We start from the raw sequence: 25,463 nt of genomic DNA on the forward strand, positions 1-25,463 counted from the left end.
CCAGAATAGGTCAATCTGCAGGGAGAGAAAGCAGATTTGTGGTTGCCAAGGGCTAAGGGCTTGGGCAGAAATAAGAAGTGACTGCTAATGGGTTTGGAGTTTCTTTTGGGGGTGATTGAAAATGTTCTAAAATTGACTGCTGCGGTGACGGTTGCACAACTCTGTGAATATACTAAAAACCAATGATTTGTACACTTAAATGGGTAAATGGTACGGTATGTGAATTCCATCTCCAATGAAGCTGTTTAAAGCAAAGAATATGTTTGCAATCACAGGAGGCCTTTCTCGTCTCAGCCAAAGGGCTTAACTCACGGGCTGGCGGGTGAGGGAGGGGATGTGAAGGAAGGGTAAGTAAGCTTGCTCACCGGGTGGGGTACTTCCACAGGGGGCTTCCTGGGAACCTTAGGTTTCCCTCATCGCTGGAATGGAGCCGCCAAGGACCCCCAGCCCGCAGACACAGAAGTCACCAAAACACAAGACACGAAACACAGGAGCCAAAATGATCACTCCCACGCCTGTTCCTCGCAATCGCGCTTCACACTTTTATTGTTAATTTTCTTTACATGTCCTCTTCTGCAATCCAGACCCACGCTCGGAGACCTTCACTGACCAGCAAACACAGCTTTTTTTTAAAAAAACACCCCCCCCCATTTTCATGATTAGAACATTCGTGACAGTTTTCCTGACAGTCTGAGTGCTGGAGGCTGACCAGCACGTTCACACGTGCAAAACATGAGTGTTCCCCAGGCCTCACAACGTTTTCCAGAACTCGCCACTGGCTGAAGGTGACTTTCCAAGCTTGGGGTTCGTGGACCTCCCTCGCTGCTGAAAGGAAAAACACCCTCAAGAACTGAGAGGCCGGGGTACGGTTCACGAGTGTCAACACTGAGGGGACAAAAATCGTCTTGTTAGGTTAAGGAACAGCCCCAGATTTTCATGGTTGTGGAGGGTTAATTTTAGGAGTGGGCCAAAGGATTCCAGTTTGTGAGAATTTAAAACCAACCACGGTTTGTAGCTGGGTGGGAAACAGGAAAACTGTGACGTAGGGCAACGATCAGCGTTTTTCTGCCCGTGTGAGGCTCTCGTGAGACCTTCCTCCTGGACGGTTATCAAATCGCACACTGCAGCCAGTCGACCGATTCATTAAATAACACAAGTTATAAAACTTTAAAAATGGGGCATTTACAGTCAGGGACATAAATACATGCTTTTTAAAAGTGTCTACATACATATTTACAGAGTTGCAAGATCAACCATAGTAGCCCTGAAAAAAAGTCCCTTTTTTTTTTTTTTTTTTTGCACGACCACTCTGAGGAGTTCCCTCCTTCCGCTTTGGGTTTGACGTATCACCATCCAAACTGGGGCTGAGAACACAGCGCCAAAGTGGTCTCAGACATCCTTGTCTGAGAGTCTGCCCCAAAGGCACAAAACCCAAGACCCTCACTGAACTGGGTCCAAACTCCTAGCTCAGCTCACCCGTTTCTCCGAGACATGGACTGTTCCATCAGAGATGGAGCCAGGTCCATCGTTCCCTGGCAGGCGATAGACGGCCTCCGGAAATCTCTTTTTCTCCCCCCTAGGCTTTTTAATCCTCCAGCTTACTTTTCATTTCCCAATTTCTGCTTGTTTGTTTCCCTTTTCAGCCAATTGGAGAAGCTCAGACCCTAAGGGTGTTGATGGTCCCACCAAGGGAGGCAAAGAAGAGCACACACGGGAGAGCTCCCCGCACCGCCCTCACAGCATCCTGTCCCGTGCCTCTCCCACGGGAGGAGCCGATCTATAAACGGAGATGAGGACTTTCTCCTGGACGCACAGGGCCTGACTGATGAGAAAGACAAATCTGGAAACGACTCGAGAGCCAGCGGCTCAGATTGCTCAGGCAAAGAAGGAAGTCTTCCAAGTGCAAGGGCCAAGGGGGATGATCACCAAGGCTCCGAAGTGTCTACACACCACGGATTCCCAGAGACACTGGGGGCGAGGGAAGGCAGGGGCGGGGCTGCCTGGAAGGGGAACTTGGCCTCTTCCCGAAGGCCTTCCCCGGACGGGGCTGGAGCTGACCCCTGGGCCAGACCCAAGTCCCCGCCGTGGCAAAAGACAACTGGAGAAGCAAAAAGCAGGATCAAGGAGCTCTTGGAAAATTGCATAGTAGGAGGGGCCCCAACCCAACAGGAAGGCTGAGCTGCAGAACATGGGCCGGGGGCTGCACCCAGGTGTCATCCACGGCGTGCAATCAGCTGCCTTCCTGCCTCCCTGGGGTTCGGGACCCTCATCTGAAGACCACAGGCGCACGCACACGCACGCGCGCGCACACACACACGCACTCTCTCTCTCTTGCAGGCTCATGGATCTGGAATAGGTCGGTACTCCCTGGAGGCCAGAAGGCCAGTCCCTTTGGCTTCACTGATTCCAGGTCACTTCAGGTGCTGAGGAGAAAAAGAAAAGAAAAATAATAATGACGGCTACATATTCAGGGCCTACCCTGGGCTCTTCAACCATGATCCCTCTACTTCATTTTTCTAGTTAAACTATTTTTGGAAGTATACCACACGTATGGAAGAGTACGGCTTGACGAACTGTTAGTGAACACACCTGTGTAACCAACACCCAGATGGAGAAACAATTTGACCAATTGTCAGCCCCACCCAGGCCCCCTTCTAGGATACCCACCAACCCTCACCGCGCCCCCCTGCCAGGATAACCACTCGGCCAACCTCTATCACCGCAGATTGATTTTACCCATTTTTTGACTTAAATAAATGGAATCAATCAATACATATCCTTTTGTGTTTGGCTTCTTCTGCATAACGTGTTTGTGAGATGCACCCATTTCGAGCACGTGGTTGTAGCTCTTTCCCTTTCTCTGTTATAGGATTCTAGTGCAGGGTCAGGCCACTTTCATCTGCCTAGTCCCCTGCCCATGCACAATTGGGTAGTTTCTAGTTTGGGGCCATCATGAGTAATGCCGCTAGAATGTTCTTATGTATGTCTAGAAGATGCATACAGTGCCCACGTGTACGTGTTTATGCCGAGTGGAAGGAAACTCTAGGCAGTAGGGTGTGCATATATAATATATGAACATGCGGTGCACACGTGTATGCACTTCTGCTGAGTGTACCCCTAGCACTGTAACTGTTGGGCCCTGGGGAATGCATAGGGGCAGCTTCAGTAGATACTGCCAGACAGTTTTCCAAAGTAATTACACTGTCACTTCATTTCATGCTAATACTCAAAATGACCCTTGTGGCAGGTGACACAGATCCCCATTTCAGATGGAAGAGACAGAGGCCCAGAGAGGAGAAGTAACTTTTACAAGGTCAGGCTGATGACCAGCAGTAGAGGTGGGACTTGAACCCAGGTCAAGCCCCCTCCAGAGCCTGTGTGTGCTCTCTGTTCCGAGCGAGCGGCTTAGCTCACAGGCTTCCAACAAGGAAACCCCAGTCACAGTAGCTGGCACAGAGCCAGGCACATGAGTGAGTGTTTCATGACATTTGCTGCACTGGGTTGAATATGAGCCTGGAATTGCGCTGGGCCAAGTTCAGGGGCTCAGTTCTCTCACCCAGTGGACCTGGTCATCATTACTATTACTATTCTACTACTACTATCTACTATTATTATTACTACAACTACTACTAATATAATCATTCAGTGAGAACAATAATAATAGCAGAGCTGATCTATGGAAGAGTTATTCAATACTACATACCAGGCACTTTCCTATGTGCTTCTCATGTACACTAAGTCCCCTACATACAAACGAGTTCCGTTCCAAGAGCGAGTTCGTAAGTCCAATTTGTTCCTAAGTCCGACAAAGCTAGCCTGGGTACCCAACTAACACAATTGGCTATATAGTACTGTACTGTAATGGGTTGATAATACTCTTCACACAAATAATACATAAAAAACAAACACACACAAAAACTAAAACATTTTTCATCTCACAGTACAGTACCTTGGAAAGTACAATAGTACAGTATAACAGCTGGCCTTGCAGGGGCTGGCATCAAGTGAACAGGCAAGAGTTACTGATTGGAGGAGGGAGAAGAGGTGGGAGATGGTAGAGGTGAAGGATGGTCAGCAATAGGGGTACTACTGTACTCTATACAGTCTGTACAGTAAAGTTCACAAAAGCACAGCCACTTGTAGAGGATGCATGCACGTGACAATGTACGCCAGACACGTGAACTAACTTACGTGATTGGACATGCGAACGCACGTTCCCATCTTTGAAAGTTCGAAACTTGAAGGTTCACATGTAGGGGACTTACTGCACTAACCTACGCAATCTTGACAATATTCCCGTGAGAGAGGTACAGTCATCCCTCACTATCCACAGGGGGATTGGTTTCAGGACCCCCATGGATACCAAAATCCACAGATGCTCAAGTCCTTTATATAAAATGGTATAGTGTGATATTATTATTATTAACCCACTTTACAGACGGACGAATTGAAACACAGAGAAGTGAAGTACCTGCCAGGATTACTGGAGCCGGGATTCAACTCTAGAAAGTGTGCTCTTAACCACTACATTATGTCAGTTTCAACCCCCCAAGACCTCTTGATGGGGCTGGAAAGAGCTGCTTGCAGCGGAGCAGGGTGCCTTTGAGAGAGGGAGCCTCATGCCCGGTGGAGGCCTGCATGTGCCCCGCCCATCGAAGCAGAAGCAGCAGCAGCAGAAGGACGTAGAGACGGGCCAGCGTGGAGCGCTCTGCATTCCCCTGGTTTGGTGTGGCTAGTATATGTGAGTCCCCTGTGGGTCATGGGGTGAGATCCAAAAAAGAAGCCATCTTGCCAGCCCCCCACCCGAGAGGCAGCCCTCCAGGAAGGAGACCCCAGCAGCAGGCGCTGTGGCTGGACCACTGGGACTGGAGCTGAGGGGAGGTCGGCAGAGGCTGAGCCAGAGGGGCGCTCTCCTATCTCGGAGACCCTCCACACACCCCACTCCTGCGACCCTGTGGGAGGGCCAGCACCGGGAAGTCTGCCCCAAGGCCGGCCAGTCTTAGCCAAAGGAACAGTGACAGCCAAGAGGAGGATCATGGCAGCGGCCAGACCAGTGAGAGGTGCCAGTCCCTGCCCTGGACCTCCCCTCCTAGACCCTAGGGCAGAAGTCCAGCTGGCCCCTTAGGATGGGAAAGAGACAGAGGCAATGGGAGTGTCAGGCTGGACGAGGCAACGTGGCACTTTGTTATACCTAAAAGTGAGCAGAGAGCTCTGGGCTTTGCCCGAGACGTCATGAGAGCGCAGAAAAGGGAGGCAGTGGAAGGCAGGTGCTGGAGAAAAGCCAAGCTCCTCTGTGTTGGTCCCCCCCTTGGGTCAGACTGTCCAGTAAGCTGGCCACAGAGCCTCTACCCCGGCAAGGGCAGCAGGATGAACGGCAGTCCTGGGTGCTTTGAGGATGTCATCCTTTCCTCAGAACAAACCCCAGAGCCTGTACAGTGGGCACAGACCACTTAAAATCCATCATCCATCTGGGCCTCAAAAAGCTGATCCCAGGGCTGTCACTTGCCCCTCTGTGTCTCAGTTTCCTTCTCTGTAAAGTGAGGATATCTGCCTACACATCCCTTCTGGTGCTAAAATCCTTTGCCGCGGCATCTCAAAACATCATTTTGGTACTGTGTTAAACAGTGCTGTGGACTGAATTGTGTTCCCCACCACAATTGTACTCTAACCCCCAAAGTCATAGTGTTTGGAGATGGGGCCTTTGGGAAGTGATTGGGCTTAAATGAGGTCATGTGGGTGGGGCCCTCATGACGGGATTAGTGCCCTTATAAGAAAAGACACCAGAGCCTCCTCCTTTTGCCATGTGAGGACACAGCTAGAAGGCAGCATCTGCAAGCCAGAGAGCTCTCACCAGAACCCCACAATGCTGGCACCCCAATCTTGGCCTTCCAGCCTCCAGAACCGTAAGAAGTAAATGTCTGTTGCTTGAACCCCCCAGTCTGTGGTATTTTACTATGGCAGCCCAAGCAGACTAAGACAAATAGTATAAGGTGTTTAAAAAAAAAAAAGTCATTTTTTGAAATAATAAGTAGCACATACTTATTATACATACAAATTTAAAAATTAGGGAAAAAGTTAAATAAGATTTTAAGGAGCAATTTTCAGTCACTTTGAAAGTAAACTGTTGAGTTCTGAACATTCACTGTTGGTGAGTGAACAGAAGCTGTGAGCTGCAGATACAAATGAAATTGGGCCTCTATTCATCCGAGCACCCAGCTTGGGAAGCTGCGCACATTTGAAACTAAGGGAAGAGAATTCATCTAGGGTTGAGCACGGGCCCCAGGGGAGGGCCTGAAGCTGCAAGGCATGCTTACGGCTGAGACTGCAGTGGCCGACAGAAACACCCAGGTCTGGGCAGGAATCAGTCCAGCTGCACCCGCCTCTCCCTCAGGCTGCAAAGAACACCTGCTCTGAGCTGGAAGCCACACCCTGCCAGCCCATCATCATGAAAGTCCACGCAGCTGCCAAAAGGATGATCCCAGGACACGCACGGGACCCAGAGTGGGGAACTGCACATCCTGGCTCTGCCTGCCGCTCTCCAGAAGACTCTAGCCGAGCCTCCTCTCCGGGGCCCAACCCTTCCAGCTGTAAAGCAGGAGGGGGGATGGTCTCCTGGGCCGTCCAGTCCTGAGCACTGCAGCATCCACGCAACGTTGCTCCGCTGCGCTCCGGACTTGGGCTCACCTCCCCTCTCAGGAGCTGGTGCCCAGGAGGTGGGCTCAGTGCCAGCTGAGCAGCACAAACTCTCTAGGGAAAGTGGCTTTTATTTCCACTCCCTTCCTGAGTGAACCCCCAGAGAAATAAGGCCAATCCCAGAAACTCCACCTGCTGTGGGAGAGAGGAGTGAGCGAGCCATCAAGGAGAGGAGAGGCGTGAGGGAGGAAGGCACGGCACAAAAGACCCCAGAGCTTCGGAATTCAGCCTATCTTGCCTTAAACAGCTGCGGTCTCATTCCGAGTGACCTTGGCCGTGTTAAGCGGGGATCCATCCCCGAATCTGAGTGTGTCCCAGAGCCACGGGGCCACCTGCGAATGCAGATTCTCAGGCCCTGCTCACCAGCCTGCTCGTTTAGTGAATTGGAGTGGGATCCTGGGGTCTGTATTTTTAACCGGTGCCCCAATCATGCTTGAGATGCTGGTCTCGGGGACACAACGAAAAAAGACATTCCATGTCACCAGCAGGGAAACCCAAGCCTGCTCAAGGTCACTGGCAAAGCCCGGCCCCCCAAGAGGAAAAGTCCAGCATCCACGAATGAATTCAGGTTTCACCATCAGAAAATCTGGAAGGAGACTTCTAGTCCCACATAAATCCAAGTTTTTATACTTTATGAATTAGTATTACTTCCACTTTCAAATACACTGTGGGAATAGGGACTCCATAGACCTTTTCTGGCCGTAAAGCCGCTGAAGGTCTCAATTAAGTGCTGAGTATTATTGTCATTATTATTATTACAATAACGATCGCTAATACTTAGGCTTACCCGGTGCTTATCTGTGCGAAGCACTGTTCTAAGTGCTTTCATACATTTGACACTTGTAATTCTCACAGTCCTATGAAGTAGGTACTACTGTCATCCCCATTTTATAGATGGGAAAACTGAGACTCAGAGAGACAGAGTAACTTGCTGAGGTCCCCCAGCCCGTAAGAGGCAGAGGTGGGATTTGAACCAGATGGTCCAGGGTCTACACTCTCAGCCACTATATACCCTCCCTGCAGGAAGGCCCCCTGCCCCACCTAGCACACCCCCTTCTCTCCTGCCCAGCCCACCCCCAAATCCAAGCCCTGCCCCTCGGCCCCCAGAGCCACCGGAGGCTGCTCCACCCTCCGCGTACCTGTCAAGGAGCAGGCGAAGCATCTACTCTTTGAAGAGGGATCCCTGGAACTGGGCTGCAGCTGTGGCCTTGACATTCCTACACTGCCTGGTGATGTACGGGGCAGCTGGCGGAGGACATCGAGATGCCAGGCGGAGACTGTAGCTGTGTGGGGAGAGGAATAACACACAGCATCACCAGGAGCCCAGCCCGGTGGGCACCCAGACAGCACCCGGGAGGTCTCGTGCTGGCGCCGTCTCTCCAGGCACCTTGAACAACCGGAGTGGGCGCCACCATGCTCTGCCCACCCCCTTCCCTCCACTCGGAGGCGATGGGCCGGCAGAAGCGTCCACAAGCGGGGTTCTGAGACACTGCACCGGGCAGGCCCGCCCTCAGGACCCCCACTGGATGGGCAGGCGAGCCAGGAATGGACACTGCTGTGCAGAGGGCAGCTTCACCGTTTCCCCGCCTGCCTCCCCGGGCACTATGCTCCCCGCAAAAGCATCTGGGGGGGGGGGTTCTGGTACCAAGTTACCACCGTCACCTACAGAAGGAAGAGGAAGTAGGTCCGGCTCCCCTCCAGGCTGGAACTCTGCACCTGGCACCTGTTCCGGCCTCACTGTGCGGAGAACTTTTGTGTCAGGGATCTCAGAGGGGGTATAAACCTGGATCCCTTGACCTGGTTTGGTCCTATTTGCTACAACAGCCCATTAAACTGGATTTCTTTTTCAGGAAAGCATTAGTTTTTTTTTAAAGATAGACAATCCAGACCATTATTCCTCCCCTTCCTGCATCCAGCTAAGTCGTACTCACCTTCCAGATCCTAGCTGGAATATCACCTCCTCCAGGAAGACTTCCTTCTCTAACTCCTGGATGAGGTGTCCCTCCTGTGGGCTCCCACAGCCCCCCATGCTTGCCCATCACAGCCCTTGTTATATTGAATCACAATCACAGAATCGTGCATCTGCCTCCCTCAGGAGCTGTGAGATCTCAAGGTCAGGGCCCTTGTCCTGTTCGCTGCTGCATCCCCGGCTTAGCATCACAAAAATAAATATTTGTTGAATAAGAACAACACATGTGGTGCCCAGCACTGTGCTAAATATTTTATGTATATCAACTATCTTACTCTTCCTACGAGATGGGTTCTCTGTTAGCCCTAATTTACAGACGGGGAAACAGAGGCACAGAGTGGTCAAGTAACTTGTCCCGGGTCCCAAGTCGGCCTCTCTAGGTAGAAGAATGGAAGTGAGTGGGCGGGAAAGCAGGAAGGGCGACCCCTTCTGGGAACCTCGCCTGCTCCAGGGAGGGAGAAAGAGCTGGGAATGGGGTCCATCTCAAAGCTGAAACATCAGGGTTTCAATTAGTGGTTCTCAACCAGGGCATGGATTTGGCAATATCTGGAGACATTTGGGGTTGTCACATCTGAGGCGAGGGATGCTGCTACCCGGCATCTGGTGGACAGGGCCAGGGATGCTACTAAACATCTTTAAATGCACACAGGACGCCCCCATGACGATTGATCCGCCCAGATGTTAACGGTGCCACAGCTGACAAGGTAGCTCTCACACAGACCTACAAGAATAGGCGAATGTATAAACAGAACAACAAGGAAGGTGCCAGAGGGAAGGTTTCTGTTCTCTCCACAGATGAGATCCCCTCTGAGGTCCCGGCTCTCAGTCATGGCTCAGGACTGCCCCTGCTTGACTTCCTCCCCGACACTGTGCGATCAGTCCCGAGCGAGATTCAAGGCGGAAAACTGAGACCCAAGGCTCGGTGGCAAGCTTGCGCCCCGGATGGACCAGAAGACCCATGAGGTGTGGCCTGCAGGGGGCACCTCAGGGTGAGCACGACGACGACCCCTCGGCCAGCCCACCCAACGCTGGGAGGGGACAGTCAGCTAGCTGCCAGGCTGCCCGGAAACACGGACGACCTGCACACCTTGTCCGGCTGAGGAATAAGGGACAGTCCTGGCACGTGGCAGGTCCCCCTACACTGTCCCCTCTCTGGGGCCACGTCTCCAGCAGGATGTAGCAGCTTTGGGGACGAACGGGCGGGCACCCTCAATTTCCATTTCATTCGTCTCACCATCATCACACATCTATGAAACATTCAAAAACCTAATCAGTCAAACAAAGACAACACCGTGGACCTCCCAGCCCTCTGCAGCTGCCGGGCATCTCCGCTCCCCTCTGCTCCGTTCCACCCTCCAGCTCCTGTGGCCGCACAGCCATCTCTACTCGGGAGCAGGCTTTCTCCCCAGTCTTAGTCGTCCACCTGGGTAGAGCGCTAATGGTCAGGGGCAAGGCCCCCGAAGGCAGGTGCCTCTCGCCACCCCTCACACACTGCCTGGCCCCATGCTGGACAACACAACAGCCGCTGTGATTCCCAAGTGCCGTGCCTGCTGTTATCTCCGGAGTCTACCAGCAGTCCAGGAGGTAGGAGGAACAAGTGATTTTATACCCATTTCACGGATGAGGAAACGGGGGCTCAGATAGATGGAGACTTTCCTGGGGGAGCAGAGCCCAGGTCTTTCAGCTCTACGGGCCACAATTTTGGAGGAGACCCCAAGTCACCACCTGGGTGTTTCCTTTAGGGACTGGGGTGGTGATGCCCAGCAGGACAGTCTCCTTCCTGATTGTGAAACCCTTTCTGTGGTCAGAGGACTTTGAGAGCCCAGCAGCTGTCTGAGGCTGAGAGGTGAGGTGCTAAGAAACCAGATATTCTCCAATCCTCAGCACAGTTACGCTTAACCCACAAGCACCTTGTGGTTCGTGGTTCCCACTCACTGGCTGTGTGACCTTGGCAAGCCATGGACCCTCTCTGAGCTACAGTTTCACCATCCACAAAACGGGAAGAGCAATTTTATTTCATAGGGTTATTATGACAATCAAGTCCAACATCAACTCGCATGGGGTTTTGACTGTGGCCGCTGTGGGGGTGGGCAGCAGTCATAAGCCCCGAGGAGGCAGCACAGCCGTCGGAGACCTGAGTGCGAGCTCCCATCCTCATACTCACTGGCTGTGTGACCCCGGGAAGGGCCTCCCTGCCTCCCGGCCTCCCAACCTCAGCTTCCTCATCTGTAAAATGGAGACAATCCCTGCAGCCTGCTGATGCACAGCGGGGCTAGGAAGAGCCCCGGGGGACCAGGATACAGGGGCCCTTTGCCTTCTGAGAAGAATTCGGCACAAGGGGGATATTTCTGGAGGTGTGAGGGCAGGGGTCACCAGCACAGGGGATCCACCAGGGCCCTGCCAGCTCCGTCCGCCTTCCTCCCTCTCTTCTGCCACCCGGTCTGGTCTCCAGCAAGGCCCCCTCCCCACTCCCCCGCTGGCTCCCCTCCCATCTGTTCCCCCTCCCTAAGGTACAGCGGGGTGTGACATGTCCCTGCCGAAACTCAACCCCAGGCTCCTGGTGGGGACCGAGCTCTTCCACACACAGCCCGGCCCCGCCGACCTCCCAGCCATCTCGCTCCTTCAGCTCCTGTCTCCCCAGCTCCGCAGGGCTTCCTTCGGCACATGCACGTGGAGCCCTCCTCCCCGTGGCCTCACTAGAGGCCCCGGCTACTCACTAGAGTCCGCTGGGGAGGCCTGGGCTGCTGCCGGACCTGTGACGTCAGAACCTCTGGGGTGGCATCGGGCATCAGCATCTTTAAGCTCCGCAGCGGTTCCAGTGTGGGACCAGGGCTGGGAACCAGTGCTCTGCAGATGCTCCCAGGCCCCGCCCCACTGACCTCTCAGCACACACCCCCGCCCCCTCCACGGGCCGTTCCACGTCATCTACGTGATTGCACGGTGCATGTGAGGCCAAGGAACCGAGCTGGGTCTGCTCGTCACAGCAGCCTTAACACCTCATTTTGAAGGCGTGGACAGCAAACCCCCAAAATGTAATGAACGAAGAGGTGATGATCCTAGATTCCAGACATCCCCGCTGCACAGGCTTCTCAGTCACGGAAATCTGCGCCCGTTCAGTGCGGGGGCCAGAACATGGGCTGAGTGGGGCCCCTTGAGCATCCTTCCTCACAGCCCGGTAAAATGGATAACACTCATGATCCTGAATCCAGGGCATCGAGAAAGGGCTGGACAGTCACTTCTTCACTGTCAGAAACCCTCCAGAGTCTGAAGGCACTGAAAGGCAGGGCTGTTCCATTCCTGACCCTCGAGGGTGTCATTTAGGCTTCCTCGGTCCATTCCTGCAGACCCTGCCCTGAAGGCTCCCCAACATAGTCACGCCCCCCCCACCCCCGCTCCAAGTCCTTGCTCAAGGGCCTCCTCCTCAGCAAGCCTCCCTCCCAGCTGCCCTATTTGAAATTGCAAACACCCTACCCTGCAACTCCAGCCTCGAGTCCATTTCTCTGTCTTTCTTGTATTTACTGCACCGACACACTCGGTGTCTACCTGGCTGTTCGTTTTCTGGCTCCACTGGAGGTGTTTTGTCCCACGTCCCCCGCACCTAGACCCGCGGCTGGCATACAGTAGGGAGCCTTTCATTATTTGCTGTATGGATGGCGTGCCCACTACCTGCCAGGTGCTTTGCCAAGGAAGCTTTGGTGAATGACACAGAGGTCGTTACCTTTCACAGTCTGCGTGTGACTCAGCGATGCCTAGAGGGAAAAAAACTCATTTTCAGATGCCGGTGCGAGGCTGAGACTGGGGCCTCTGGGCCTCCAGTTCTCGCTCAGCCCCCAGTGGTTTCTGGTAAAGGAGGCATCCGATACACTGGACTACACACGACAAACAAAACTGAAGCAGCAGGAGGGAAGACCAGGGTCGGGGAGAAGATGGGGAAAAAGGGGATGTGGGGGAGGTCCCAGTGTGGGGCCCGAGCAGAGAGAGGGATGCAAGGACCTGGCGAGGATCTAACAGGGTTGGTTTGTCTGCGAGGGGTGTCTGCACGAGGTAATGAGTCACAGGGGAAGGAGGTCAGCACTTCAACTGGAGCTCGCCCTCACTGGGCCCTGGGGAGCTGGGGACAAGGTGACGTCACGGATCAGGGCCCACACCTGGCCTCTCATCTCGGGGTCGTCCCGGGGGCAGGGGATGCTGGGGCCAGGGAGATGAAGTAGTGACAACACAAACTAAGGAGTGCCTAAGAAAAATGAGCAAAGGCTGCCGATCACTGAATAGATCATTTAATGACACGAAAAGGCAATTCACAGAGAAATCCAAAGCTGAGGAACATGCAGAGACGCCTGGCCGCCCTACGACTGTCCAAGAAGAGCAGTTAACACAAGAGGCCGCTTTCACAGGGCAGACGGGGGACAGGTGCCGTATGGGTGTTACCCGCAGGTGAGGGAACGTGAGCGGGATGAGGACACCCCCGGTTCCCCGACACTTGGGCAGGCCGTGCCCACCTGCCCCCACCTCCTGAGAGCATCTTCTCACTTGCCTGGAATGTCAGGGAGGTAAGAGCGGGCAGAGGGGAGGGCCTCATCCTTCTGGGCAGCAAGGTGACATGACCCGATGCGGCCGCTGTGCTGGGCACGGATTGCAGGATAGCAAAGAACGGAACTGGGGAGACCAGTTCGTCAAGCAAGAGATGATGGAGGCGGAGGATGTAGAGAAGTGAGAAGTGGAATCAGGACACATTTTGGAACTGGGTGTCAGGGTCGGGGCAGCGCTGAGGCAGTCTAGATGGAGTCCAGGGTGGGACAGTTTGTTTGACCGAGAAGGGGACGATGGCAGGAGAAGACTTTGTGGGGAGAGCCGTTTTGAAAAGATTACATTTGAAACATTCATTACACACCCAAGGGAGAAATCAAGAGGGCGGGTTAAATGAAACTGATGAATTTGGGACGGGTCAGCATTTAGGGGGGCTGGACAGGCTCACCCAGGGGAGGGGAGATGGGGGCGGGTCCAGGGACTGAGGATGGGATGCAGAGGGGCAGGGGGTGATGTGAGAGCGGTGTCCACGGTGACACATATTTCAAGGAAGAGGGAGAATTAACAGTGTCTGACGCTGCCGACACGTTCAGGAAGACAGACAGAACCAGCCACGGTATTTAGCTGCCTAGAGGCTGCTGGTAACCTTAGCAACAGCAGCTTCCAGGACATGGTGGAGACAAATGCCTGAGAGAAGTGAGTTCAAGATAGACGGGAAGGAGAGGAACTGCAGCAGGGGCTCAGAGAACCCCGCCGAGGAGTTTTTAGGTCAAGGGGAGGGGCTGCCAGCTCCGGGATACACTCTCCAGGGCGCGCGCTCCGGGGCTCCGGGGTGCCTCCCCACCCTGCTCCCTGCCAGGCTGCCTGGGCGCTCTGAGCGGAGACCCTGCCTGCGTCCCCGCCTTCCACCTCTTCCCCTGCATAGGAGTCAGGAGGGGCCTCGTGGAATGCAACCCCCAGAGCTGGTTAGGCCACACGGCCGCCCGGCGTCTTACATAACTCTCCACAAATTCTGAGAGAGCAAATCATTTGAAGTTGGCGTCTGACGTTCAGCACTTTTGCAGGAGGCAAGGGAGAGGCAAAGGGCGTGTGAGCCGACGTCAAAGGCGAGACAAGCTGAGATGATACTGACGCTCCCTGGAGGTGGGTGAAGCCCCAGGAGGGAGCTCGCGGGAGCCACCTCCTGCCTCCTGGCACCTGCCACTGCCAGGAACGGTCGTCGGCATCCAAGCAGGCTCCACCCTCTGCTCCAGGAAGGCCCCTTGCACTCAAATGGGTCTCCCAGGCTGGGAGTCGGGGGTGGGAGCAGTGACACAGCCCTGGGATGCAGGAGCCCGAACTTCAGCCCTTGAACCACCGGTAACGTGCTGTGTGGCCTCTGGAAAATGTCACCACCTCTCTGAGCCAGGGTAGTCTTGCTTGCAAAATGAGGATGTCAAACGAGGAAAAAAAGGTAATAGCATCATTCACACAGGTGCCTACTGTACACCGGGAGTTACTGCAGGTGCTTCACTCAAGGAAGCAGGACAGTGATGACCTGCATCTCACAGAGGAGGAGACGGAAGCCCAGAGAGGTGAGGAGGCCCATGTCCACACTCTATCAGCCAACAGGGTGCGGCCAAGATCTGAATCCAAGACCACCTGACACCAAAGCCTGGGCCCCCTCCCAGACACAGTCCCTGTAGTGATGGGGATCAAAGAGCTCTTTTCAATATTCCAAAAAGCCTGATGGGGTGGCCGTCTGCCCACAGAAGAGTCACACAAGCCGCCCATGAAGCCAGGAAGCAGTTCTGGGTGGAACTGGGGGTCTGGGGGTCTCACTGGCATCACCTCGAGACATGAAAACAATCCCTGTGCCCGCTCCACTCCTCAGACTTGCCGGTTCTGATTTAGCTGGTTTGGAGTCCAGGCACTGGGAGTTTTAAAAGCCAACTCTGAGAGCAGCCACTGGTCTGGACCCATCTACTCAAAGTGTGGTCCGCGGACCAGCATCGGCAGTCCCTGGGGGCTTGTCAGCAGTACAGCTACTCAGCCCCCACCTGACCTCCTGAGTCAGAATCTGCATTTTAACAAGATCCCTGGAGAGGCACCTGTGCACCGAAACCGGGGGAGCGTGGGGCTGGGAGAAAGCTTCAGCAGAGTCAGGTGCAGGCGGCGTGCTATAGGTGGTGGCCTGGTTCTGAAGTCTGGGGCAGGACCCCGTCCGTGCCTAGTGAAGTTTTATAGGGAAAGCCTTGGCAGTGTGCGGACTGAGAAGAGGGAAATGAATGTGGTCCTTGAGGGATGGGGCAGAGGTTCGAAACCACTGGCCTGGGCAGTCGCCGTGGTCCCTCAGCTAACGCATGAAGGGTCGGCATCGCGGGCCCTCGTAGCTTAGGTGGTTTTTCCATTTAATGTTCCCTTAACCACGTGAGATGGCTTATTGTGCCCTCTTATGGCCGAGGGGACAGTTGCACAGGGAGGTGAAGTAACTCCTTTTAGGTCACAGAGAGGCGTGAATAGAAAGGAAAGAGAGAGAGGAAGAAAGGAAGGCAGGATTCACAGGAATCTGACCCCAGAGCTGAAGTCCGCTCCGCAGATAGTCTGCTCCTCTCATCAGCCCTGAGGGAGGCTGCTGGTTGGCCTCCGTGCATCCAAAAAACCAATCACATACCTTCCTCCTGGGGCTTTTACGCCAGGTTCCTAGGTCTTCATGAGTCCCCCAAACCTGTTTGGCTTAACTCCAAACACCAAGCATGTGACAGCTCGTGACACAAGCCGGTCAACAGGAAGGCTGGCCTGGCCCGCGATGACCTTGGCCAAAGGAAGTTTGCCAGCAGGGAGATCCCAGCCGGGGCTGCTTCCAGCCCTGCCAGGACAAGCAAGGGGCAGGGGACCCCAGAGGCCAAGCAAGCAGCCCTTCACTCTCAGATGAGGCCAACGAACCAGAGCGAGGTGGTCACCTGCTCAAGGTCACACAGCAAGTTGTTCTTGGGAAGGAGTGGGGCGGGGGGGGGGACATGCCTGGTCGCACTGCTTTTTGGGGGACACTGATGATGGAGAGGAAGGGCAGTGAGGGGCCCCTGTGGACTTGGGCAAAAGCAATCCTGGCAGGCAGGTGCCCTTCTCAGCATGGCCCAGGTGAGGGCACTTCCAGCTCTGTCCCTGCCTCCACCTGCCTGCCTCTCACTGGGGACTCGACCCTGGAGAGCCCAGGGTGACTCTATTCACTTCTCACCCACCTGCCACCAGGCCTGGCACCAGGAGGTGCTCAGAGAAGGTTCCCTGAACAATAAGTGGCAAACCAGGAGCCGGGCTCCCAATGCAGCCCAAGCCCAACTGTGCCCGGCTGTGTCTCTCCAAGACCAAATCATCCAAGGCAGCAGCTTCCCGGAAGGTTACTCTCACCACCCGGGCCCCACTCAAACCAGGGTCCTCCCCGCTCCACTTGGTGCAGTGGGTCACGTCTGGAGGACGTCACACCTGCAGGAGAAGTCACACAGCCTGTGAGGTACAAACTGGGGGTGAGGAGTCCTGACTGGAGGGAGGAGTGAGCCCCTCGGGCAGACCCAGCTCTGCCCCTGGCTGTGTCTCTGCCCCTCACTGCCCTTCTCCCCGGGAACCACTTGGTTCTAGCCCAGATGCCGGCCCTTCTCTTCCCCTCCAACTGAGCCGGAACGGTCTGCTTTCTTCAAAAGGAAACTTCTAAGAACGGAGGGGAAGCCAAAAAGAAAACAGAAACAAATACAAGCGTGACAAGACCGATGGATGCAGAGCAAACAGATTCCAACTCCGGACAGAAGGGACTGATGGGTCTCCCACGAAGTCCAGATGTGAAAGCTCTTTTAAATAACAAAACTCTATAAGGACACTAAGATTTAATGATTACGAACACTTCATCTTTTAAAGTTGTCTTAGGCCAAAGAAGTTAAGCTCCAGGGACAAACCCTTGCACGGTTTGGAGCTGCTGGGACTGAGAGTCTCAGAAGCCCTATGAGGCATCTGCCCTGATCACAGGATTTCTAAAACTTGATGTCTGGTGCCCCTCCAAGGATGCCAGCGAGAAGAGGTGGCTGCCTTGATGGAAAGCCTTGTGGGAGCTCAGGGGGCTCTTTGCTACCCAAGGCGTCTAGACCAGTCTGTCCTGGGAGGCCTGGGCATGCCTGGCTGGCAGGGCAGCCCAGACGCAGGGCTGGTACAGCTACACGAGACACATCTGCTACGCGCCTGAACCAGATGCCAGTCAGCGGGTGACAAGGTTGACCAAAGGGCAGGGGCGCCGTGCGCTGTGGGCCTGGGGGCCTCGTCCTCGAGGGTGCAGGGGGTTGGATACAGAGGCTGCCCCTGCACCTTCTCCCCATCCCTGCCCCGAGAACCCCAAAGCCCTCACCCCAAATCCCAGCTGACCTCAAACAGGTTGTCAGGTGGTCATGGCTGGGACAGTTCACCCTTTTATTTTTTACAGAGCGGGAGACAGAGGCGGCCTGTAGATGCTAAATGACTTGGACCCGGGTCGCCTGATTCCACCCTGGGCTGCTCGGGCCTCGCCAGGATCTCGCAGTCCTTTAGGTTTGGAAACCACTCAGTTGCAGGGGCCTCTCAAACAGGCTCCCTCCCTGCAGGGGACAGACACCGCCCAGCCAGACACTCCTGGGAAACCCACCAACTCACAGCCAGGCGGTGGCAGACGTGGAATGAAACCCCTCCTGATTTTCCTTCCTTGTTACCAGCATTTCCCAAGCCAGGTTTGGTGGAAGGTTTGCCCAGATGTTGCACAGGTCGTCCTCATTACCGTGCGCATCACAGCAGCTAGCGTTTCCGTGCTGCCTACATGTGGAGCACGGTGCCCACTGCCTGACATGGAATAACAAATGGAGTCTCCACGAGACCTCTATGAGATGGGTACTGCTGCAGTTGACACATGAGGAACAAAGGCACAGAGAGGTTCGGCAGCTTGTGCAACAACACACAGCTGGCAAGCAGCAGAGGGAGGACGGAAGCCAGAGCCATTTGTTTACTCCAGAGCACGGGCTCATGCAGTGAGACATGTCTCTGCAGGATTTCTGAGAGTTTCATGTGCCCACAGGCAGTGTACATTCCCAGGAAGAGGACACAGGCTGTCATTTACCCCATGTATCTGATAACAGTGTATTGACCGACTGCTCTGTGCCAGGTACCGTGGGGTACAGCGGTGTGCCGACAGACGTGATCTCTGAAGGCACAATGACAATTCTGCAAGGGGATGGCGTGGGCTGTGCTGAGCCTCAGGGGGGGCCCTTTAAGCACCCAGAAGCTTTTGTTTTTGTAATTTAGTCTTTTTGGACAGAAAAGTTCTAAGATCAGCCATATGAAGCAACGTGTCCTGAATCTGATTTAGCGAGAATGCTCATCAGATTGGGAGCCAGATTTCCAACTCTGTACACATACACGTGGCGTCATGTGCCGACAGGGAGAGGTGTCCTCCGGCCTATTAAGGTGAGTCAGCCTTCCTGTCCACATGCTAAACAAGACCGGGCATTCCCGTGATGATCAGTACACCAAGCACCTGTTATACACCTGACCCCGTGCTAGGCACTGGGGATATAGCAGTGAAGCAAACAGATCTGGTCTCTAGAACACTGGGGCGTGTGTTCTAGAAGGGGAAGGTAGCTACCTGCATAATACATAAATAAATACAAAATTACAAAGTGTGATTAGCAGGAAGGAAGAAAAACAGGCTACCAGAGCTCAGAACAAGGGACTTGACCGCAGAAACACCGTGTAAACAGTGTGTGTGTGTGTGTGTGTGTGTGTGTGTGTGTGTGTGCGCGCGCGCGCGTTCGTGTTCTGTGGAACATATGGAACACATTTTGGGATTGGCTTCACTTTACCATGTTGTCCTTTGCTTTACTTATTTGGGGGTGGGAGGGACGGGAAGGAAAAGCAAGCACAGAACGTGTAACTTACTTTACCCCCAGAAAGAAAAGAGACAGGATTTCTAGAAGGGGTCATTTCTGTCTCTGAAGGCCACTCCTCGGGGATGGAGAAGGCATTGTTACCACCTACCCTCACCCCCAAATCTCTCCCGCCCTCTTTGCTGTGCCTGAGCCTCAAGGCAAGTTATACACAAGGGGATTTGGGGAGTTTGCAAGTGGGAACAGGACTGGGGTAAGAGTTCATCGAGTCTCTGCCTCAGGCCTTTATCTGAACCGTGAACAACAGATCTGGTTACACGGGGTCTCTTACTTGTTCCAGGAAGCTGGTCTGAGAGTTTGGGAACAGCTGAGGAACAGCCTTGCATTTTCATGGGGTTTCCTTGGCTTGCCGCAGATGGTTTTTCAGGTGGAAACAGCCCACCACCTGGAGGAGTGGAAGGAAAGTCGGGGATGATTGTGGTGTGTCTGCCTGGACAAGTCAAGGGGACCATTTCCAGCAGTGCTGCAGACCCCAAAATGGTGAAGAGGAAAGCTACTTAGAACTGCAAAGCACAGAGTGCCTACTCAAGTCCAGGGGAGGAGCCTTCAGCCCACGAAGGTCTCCTCCATCCCATGTCACAGCTGTGCCATTCACACCTCAGCCCAGGACACTGCCAAGGCTCTTCCAAATCTCTCCAGCCTCTCACACTAGAGCTCCCCCAGCCTCAATTCTTGGGCTGCTTCTCTTCAGCTGTACTCACTCCCTTGGGGAGGCCAACCTCATGGTTTTCAGTATCATGTGTACTCTGAGGACTCCCAAATTTACATTCCCCCCTGGGTCCCTTCCTCTGAAACTCAAACCTGTGTATTCAACTACCCTCCCCATGAGTGTCTAATGGCAGCTCAAGCTTAACACGCCCCCAAACTGAATTCAGCACACACGTACCCCACAAACTGGTTCCATCACCTCATCACTGAATGGCAACTCCATCCATCTGGGTGAGGAGGCAGAAACATGCCATCATCCTCGATTTCTCTCTTTCATCCAATCCTCAGCAAATCTTGTGGCTCTGCCCTCAAAACACATCCAGAGTTCCACTGCTGCTCACCAGCCCCACTGCTACACTCCAGTCCAACTACCATCATTTCTCACCTGGTTTACTGTGTTCACCTCCTAGTCTGTATTTCTATTCTTGGGCCCGTTCAGCCTATTCTGAACACATCAGCCAGAGTGATTCTTTTAAAAGGCAAGTCATACCGTATTACTCCGCCCCTCAAAACCCTGCAATGAATCGCACTCACTCAGGATAAAAGCCAAGTCTTCCCAAGGGCTGCAAGTGCCAATATAAATTGGCCCCTCGTTACCTCCCTGACCTCATCTCCTAGTTCTCTCTCCGGCCTGGCTCCCCTGAGCACACCACGGATGTGCCGACCTCAGGACCTTTGCACTTGCCATTCCCTCTAAGTGTTTTTATCCCCTGTGTCCACAGGGTTGCTTCCCCTCTCCCTCCCCCACCACCCCCATTTCTCTCTCTCTCTCTCTCTCTCTCTATATATATATATATATATAGTCCCTTTACAGTCAGGCTACATTTACATGGTAGCCCCCATTTTCACGTTCGTAGTCTCTACTCCCCCTTCCCTGTTTTACTTCTCTCCACAGCATTCACCATCTGACATTCCATATAGTTACTTGCTTGTTCATTGTCAGTCTCCCCCCACTAGGATGTGAGTTCCATGAGGGTGGGGAATCGTGTTGGTTTTGCTCACTTGCTACATCCTCCCGGAACAGTGCCTGGCACGTGACGGCAGGCGCTGGTCCCACGTTGAGTGTACGGATGAATAAATGAAGGAAGGAAGGGTCAAGGTCTACAGTCTTTTTGACTAAATCACACCCAGAATGCATCATCTAGTTATTGTTTTCCACTTATTGTTTCAAGTGGGGCAAGAACTTAAGAAATTTTTAAGAGCGATGTAAATGCAAAATGCTTCTATGTCTTTATGTGAATTTTTCATTGTTTCTCACCCCCACCTAACTGGACAGCAGTTTTTAAGCAAATTACTATAAGCCTTTCTATGCATTCAACTTGTTTTTCGTAAACAACTCTGTTCACATTTCATCAGTTTGGATATTTAATGAACTCATACACGTACAATAATAAATACTGGCATATTTGTTATTATGTTTATTATAAACATGGTTACGTTAACATTATTATTCAACGTTATTAAAACAGTGTCATAAACAGGTTTGGGAACAAATACAACTGACTTTTGGCTGCATTTAACTTTACTACAGGACACCGAAGGGCACGGGTATTCCCTGTGTCACTGGGGAGTGAGGGGCATCCATGAACACAGCAGGTTGGTTAAACGAAAATCAACTGAGCCTCGACTGTATTTCATTTTATCCACAGTTGGTATTCTAACAACAGTTCAGAAAGATTTCTGGTACCACCCCACCCTCCCAGGCCCTGTCCTCTGCAAAACGCTCTCACGCCAATTATTCCTTAGGCCATGGTGAACACGCGGACTTGATGGTTGGGTGAATGTGTAAATGGGAGACCTCTGTGTTTCCTTCATCAAATGCTTGCATGTGGCCCTTTGACTCCGTCGGCTGGATCCCATTACGCAGCGGCTCTGACTCATGGGCGCTATGGAGAAACCGCCCAGGTGAGTGAGATGCGCCATGAGTCCAGTTTGGGCAACAGCCTTGTTCGGCATAGCCCAGTCAAGTGCGTGTGGCATCGTGAAATCAATCAGCGTTTAGGCTCTAAGAGGGAGGCATTCCTCATTTTGAGCAAAAATTAAAAAAACACGGAAGGGAAGCCATCCACGGCCATGTATTTGGGAGGCTCTATGAGAGAGGACTCCTTAGTAGATGTCAGGAAGTAAAGCTGGAGACAGAGGGAGGATGACCCCTATTTTCAGAGCCAAAAACGGGGGGAAAGGATTTAAAAATGTGAAGGAGTATCTGGATTGTCCTACCTCACGAAGTTCAGGATGCTCGGTTATAATCGCAGACAGGCTGTGTGTGCACCGGTGTAGACCGGGGCAGGGGGCGGGAGGTGCGGGGATATAATTTCACCAATACCTTCGGTTAACGAGCTGTAGCGCACAATTCCCTTTGACGGGCTTTCACTACACATTCTTAACCTTGAGGACCGTGCCCCCAGGCAGCAACCCTTTAAGACCAATTGTAATTAACTATCCACCAAATAACCGAGTCTTTTCTTTCAACCTGATCTTAATTGATCATTTACTTATCCAAGTGATGCTCTCTATTCAGCTGCTAACAGTTAATTGCTCCCCAAATACACATTTTAAGCCCTAAAGTCATAAGGTGGGATCAGATGAGAGGTCACTGAAGTGGAGTGGTGGCTTTGGCTCCATTATTCCCAGAGGTTTCTTCCTTTCTTTTTATTCCACAGATACTAAGTACCCACTGTGTGCTAGGTGCTGGGGTAGAGTGAACACACACCAACAGGGCACTGTGCGATAATCAGGCTTGTCCTAGTGAATGACCTAAGGTCATATATTCCCCTCAAAAAGATACACAAAGAGCAACAATGGAAGGCAGGGAACCCTCAAGTCCACCTTGGCTCTGACACTCAGAAGTGACCCTGGCTCATCTGTCACAGCATGGTTATATACAAGCGAAGTGTACTGAGAACTGAAAAAATGTTATAAGTATATGAAAGAGACGGTTAATAAGCAAAGGAAAATAATTTAAAATGAAGACCGGAAGCAAATAAAAATGATGGTATGTGGTGACACCATGTCATTTTTTTTCCCCCTTTATAAGAACCATAAGGGAACTCTGAAGTCTGGGTAAGACTCATTGGAGAAGCTAATAAAAATGAAGATTTCAGAGACCCACTCCCAGAGGTGATGGTTTAGTAGGTCTGAAATTCTTAAGAAGGCTCCCAGGTGGTTTTCTGATGCAGGTGGTCCACTAACATCCTGGGGAGATAATCCAAACTAGGGTCCCTTCACACACCTGGGAACACAGACAGGAAATGTACTTCCTCGGCCTGAATTAACAATACCTACTGGACCAGCAAACTACTCTCCCCTCTAAGCACCTGCCCAACATGATTCAGGACATCACCTTAATACAACACCTGCTGCTGGCTGGCACCAATGGGCTGTATCTGTAATTTTTTAGTTTTAAGGACATAAAAACGTATCGGAGTCTACATGTCAATTATAGTATCTGACACCAATTTATTTAGGTGCATCCAAAGAGGCTCCTGCGTGAAGGCGAAGTCAACACAGACTTCTTCTCACCAGACTCACTCGTAAAATTCATTCAAAGGAGCCTAAACGTGAATGAAGAAGATACGAGGATAAAACACCTATAAGCTATGCGTTGGCTGTAAGAGAAATTCTAAAAAGGTTCTGGAGGAATACTGTGAATGAAAGGGGAAAATCCAATCCACGAGCAGGTCCAGCAGCCTGGGAGGCAAGTACTGGGATGGAACAAACCTCCAGGCATATCCTTACAGATTTAACCGCTTTTGAGCACTTAGCACCAAATAAAATATTCATCCCAGATACAGATTACAGGACAGAGGTATCTGGGAAAGCGAAGCAGACTATTCTATTTCAGAATTAAGGTGCTTCCCCGGGCGACAAACCTTTGCTGAGGAAGTAACTGTGTGCATCATCACCCAAACTTTCCTTTTATTCTCTCCACACGTAGAACATTTGCTTTGGGAGCTTAAAAGCAAGCGAGCAGTCTATACATGTGTGTTACACTGAACTCGCCCCTCTCTGCAGTGCACTTTGCTTACAAGGGAGGTCCCTGGGTGTTCTCAGGCCCTAGCGCTTCTTTACTTATGTATCCCATCAATAGGACCCCTCCCTGGCTTCCTAGCTCACAGACGATTATCAGAAGCCTATCAGAAGGCTGCCAGGGAGTACAGACAGTATCCATAAATAATAGATGAAAAAGGAGATGGTGAGAAGTACATCCTTCTCCAAAAATACTTAAGCCCCATCTCAAGCTTCTGGATCCTGTATGCCTGAACTCCGAGGGTGTCGCTTCGCCACAACAAAGTATGAACTGACGGTCACCTTGAGCCTACCAGGAAAGGTGAAATTATGTCCCGTGTACTTTTTAAAAGCAAGGGAAGTAGCAGATACGTTAGACCTCAGACAGCAAACGCCTGTGCAACAGAGCCATTGCCCTTCCCGCGTCCAAGGCGGACCCCGGGCACTCGGCCCGCCCTGTATTCCTGAAGGGGACCCCGCCTGGGAATCCAGCTCACAGCACCCCCAGGCAGCTGCTCCCCTTGCACAAATGGAAACCGACTTGCCAACCATGGCTTGGAAAGACTGCTATGAAAACAGAAAAAAAAAAGAAAAAAGTTCACACCAGGGAACAAGGTTTAATGCTCTGGATGAGTCAGTACCTGGATCTGCTCCCTTCCTAACAAAGCTGGTACGTGAGCACACCGGCCTGGCTGAAACCATTCCCTGTGGTCTCCCAAGAACTTACAAATTGGACTCGACCAGGAAGGACCAAGACCTGTGTTCACCTCCAGCATGTTTTGATTCCTTCGGATTAGCCGGTGCTTCCCCGGGCAACTACGTACTAACAGGCCACGTCTCCCCGCTCCTTAAAGGTGGTGAACCAGGCATGAACTCACTCCCAGATCTGTGGGTGAGGGGCAGGAGAGACTCCCAATTCAGAAATGGAGCCAGACTGCTGGACTCATTTCCGGGCTCCCCTTTTCCTAGCTATGACCTCAAGCCAATTCCTTAACCTCTGTGCTGCACTTTCCCCATATGTAAAATGGGAGAACATGGAAGTATTTTATTTCATAGGGCTGCTGCAATGATTAAATGGGGCAGTATGTGTAAAGCCCTGAAAACTGTGGCTAGTAAGTGCTTTAAAACATCAGTGACCATTCTTATACGATTATTTCAATGAACCGGGGTCCCTTGTTTAAGTGGTCATGGTTTCACAGAGCTAAGGAAGTGTCTTCTTCTGAACCTAGCTTTAAAAATTTATATCTTGACTCTGAAATTCAAAACCAAGGGAAATAAAGTTATATGGAAAGACGGCAGAATAATCATCATCTCTTTTTCTTGTTGTGATTTGAAAAATGATCTCCTGTTCTATGGCTCATTCTCATCTGATGGGAGAAGGAGAGCGCTATGGTGGGCATATGAACAGCACAGGCCTGGCTGAAACACAGCAAAGGGCCCTGGGGTCACTGGCAGCAGAACCAGGACTTGGGGATGCTTGAGCTCCTCCTCTCTGGGCAGAGGCAAGAGACGATGAAGGAAGGTTCCGGCCACTGTCATCTGTGCGACCACGAAATCTCATACGTGGCAAAAGTCAGCTCTGAGCAGCAGACGTTAACTGTCAATCAGATTCACGCTGAGGCTCA

The 25,463-nt window shown here is 52.5% G+C and overlaps 1 protein-coding gene across 2 annotated transcripts in view; it reads right to left on the reverse strand.

The window, feature by feature from the left end:
• Positions 1-531: 531 nt before the first annotated feature.
• The window catches only part of PRDM2 (PR/SET domain 2), a 119,122-nt gene continuing 94,190 nt past the window's right edge, over positions 532-25,463 (reverse strand). For both annotated transcript variants that reach the window (XM_060141386.1, XM_060141387.1), the window contains 2 exons: positions 7,833-7,976; positions 532-2,423 (listed from right to left, as the gene is read on the reverse strand). In XM_060141386.1, the coding sequence (XP_059997369.1) occupies positions 7,856-7,976 (121 nt within the window). In that variant the 3' untranslated portion in view covers positions 532-2,423; positions 7,833-7,855. The remainder of the gene's footprint in view (positions 2,424-7,832; positions 7,977-25,463) is intronic.

This window comes from Lagenorhynchus albirostris, chromosome 2, assembly GCF_949774975.1.
Source record: "Lagenorhynchus albirostris chromosome 2, mLagAlb1.1, whole genome shotgun sequence".
NCBI classification, from domain to species: domain Eukaryota; kingdom Metazoa; phylum Chordata; class Mammalia; order Artiodactyla; family Delphinidae; genus Lagenorhynchus; species Lagenorhynchus albirostris.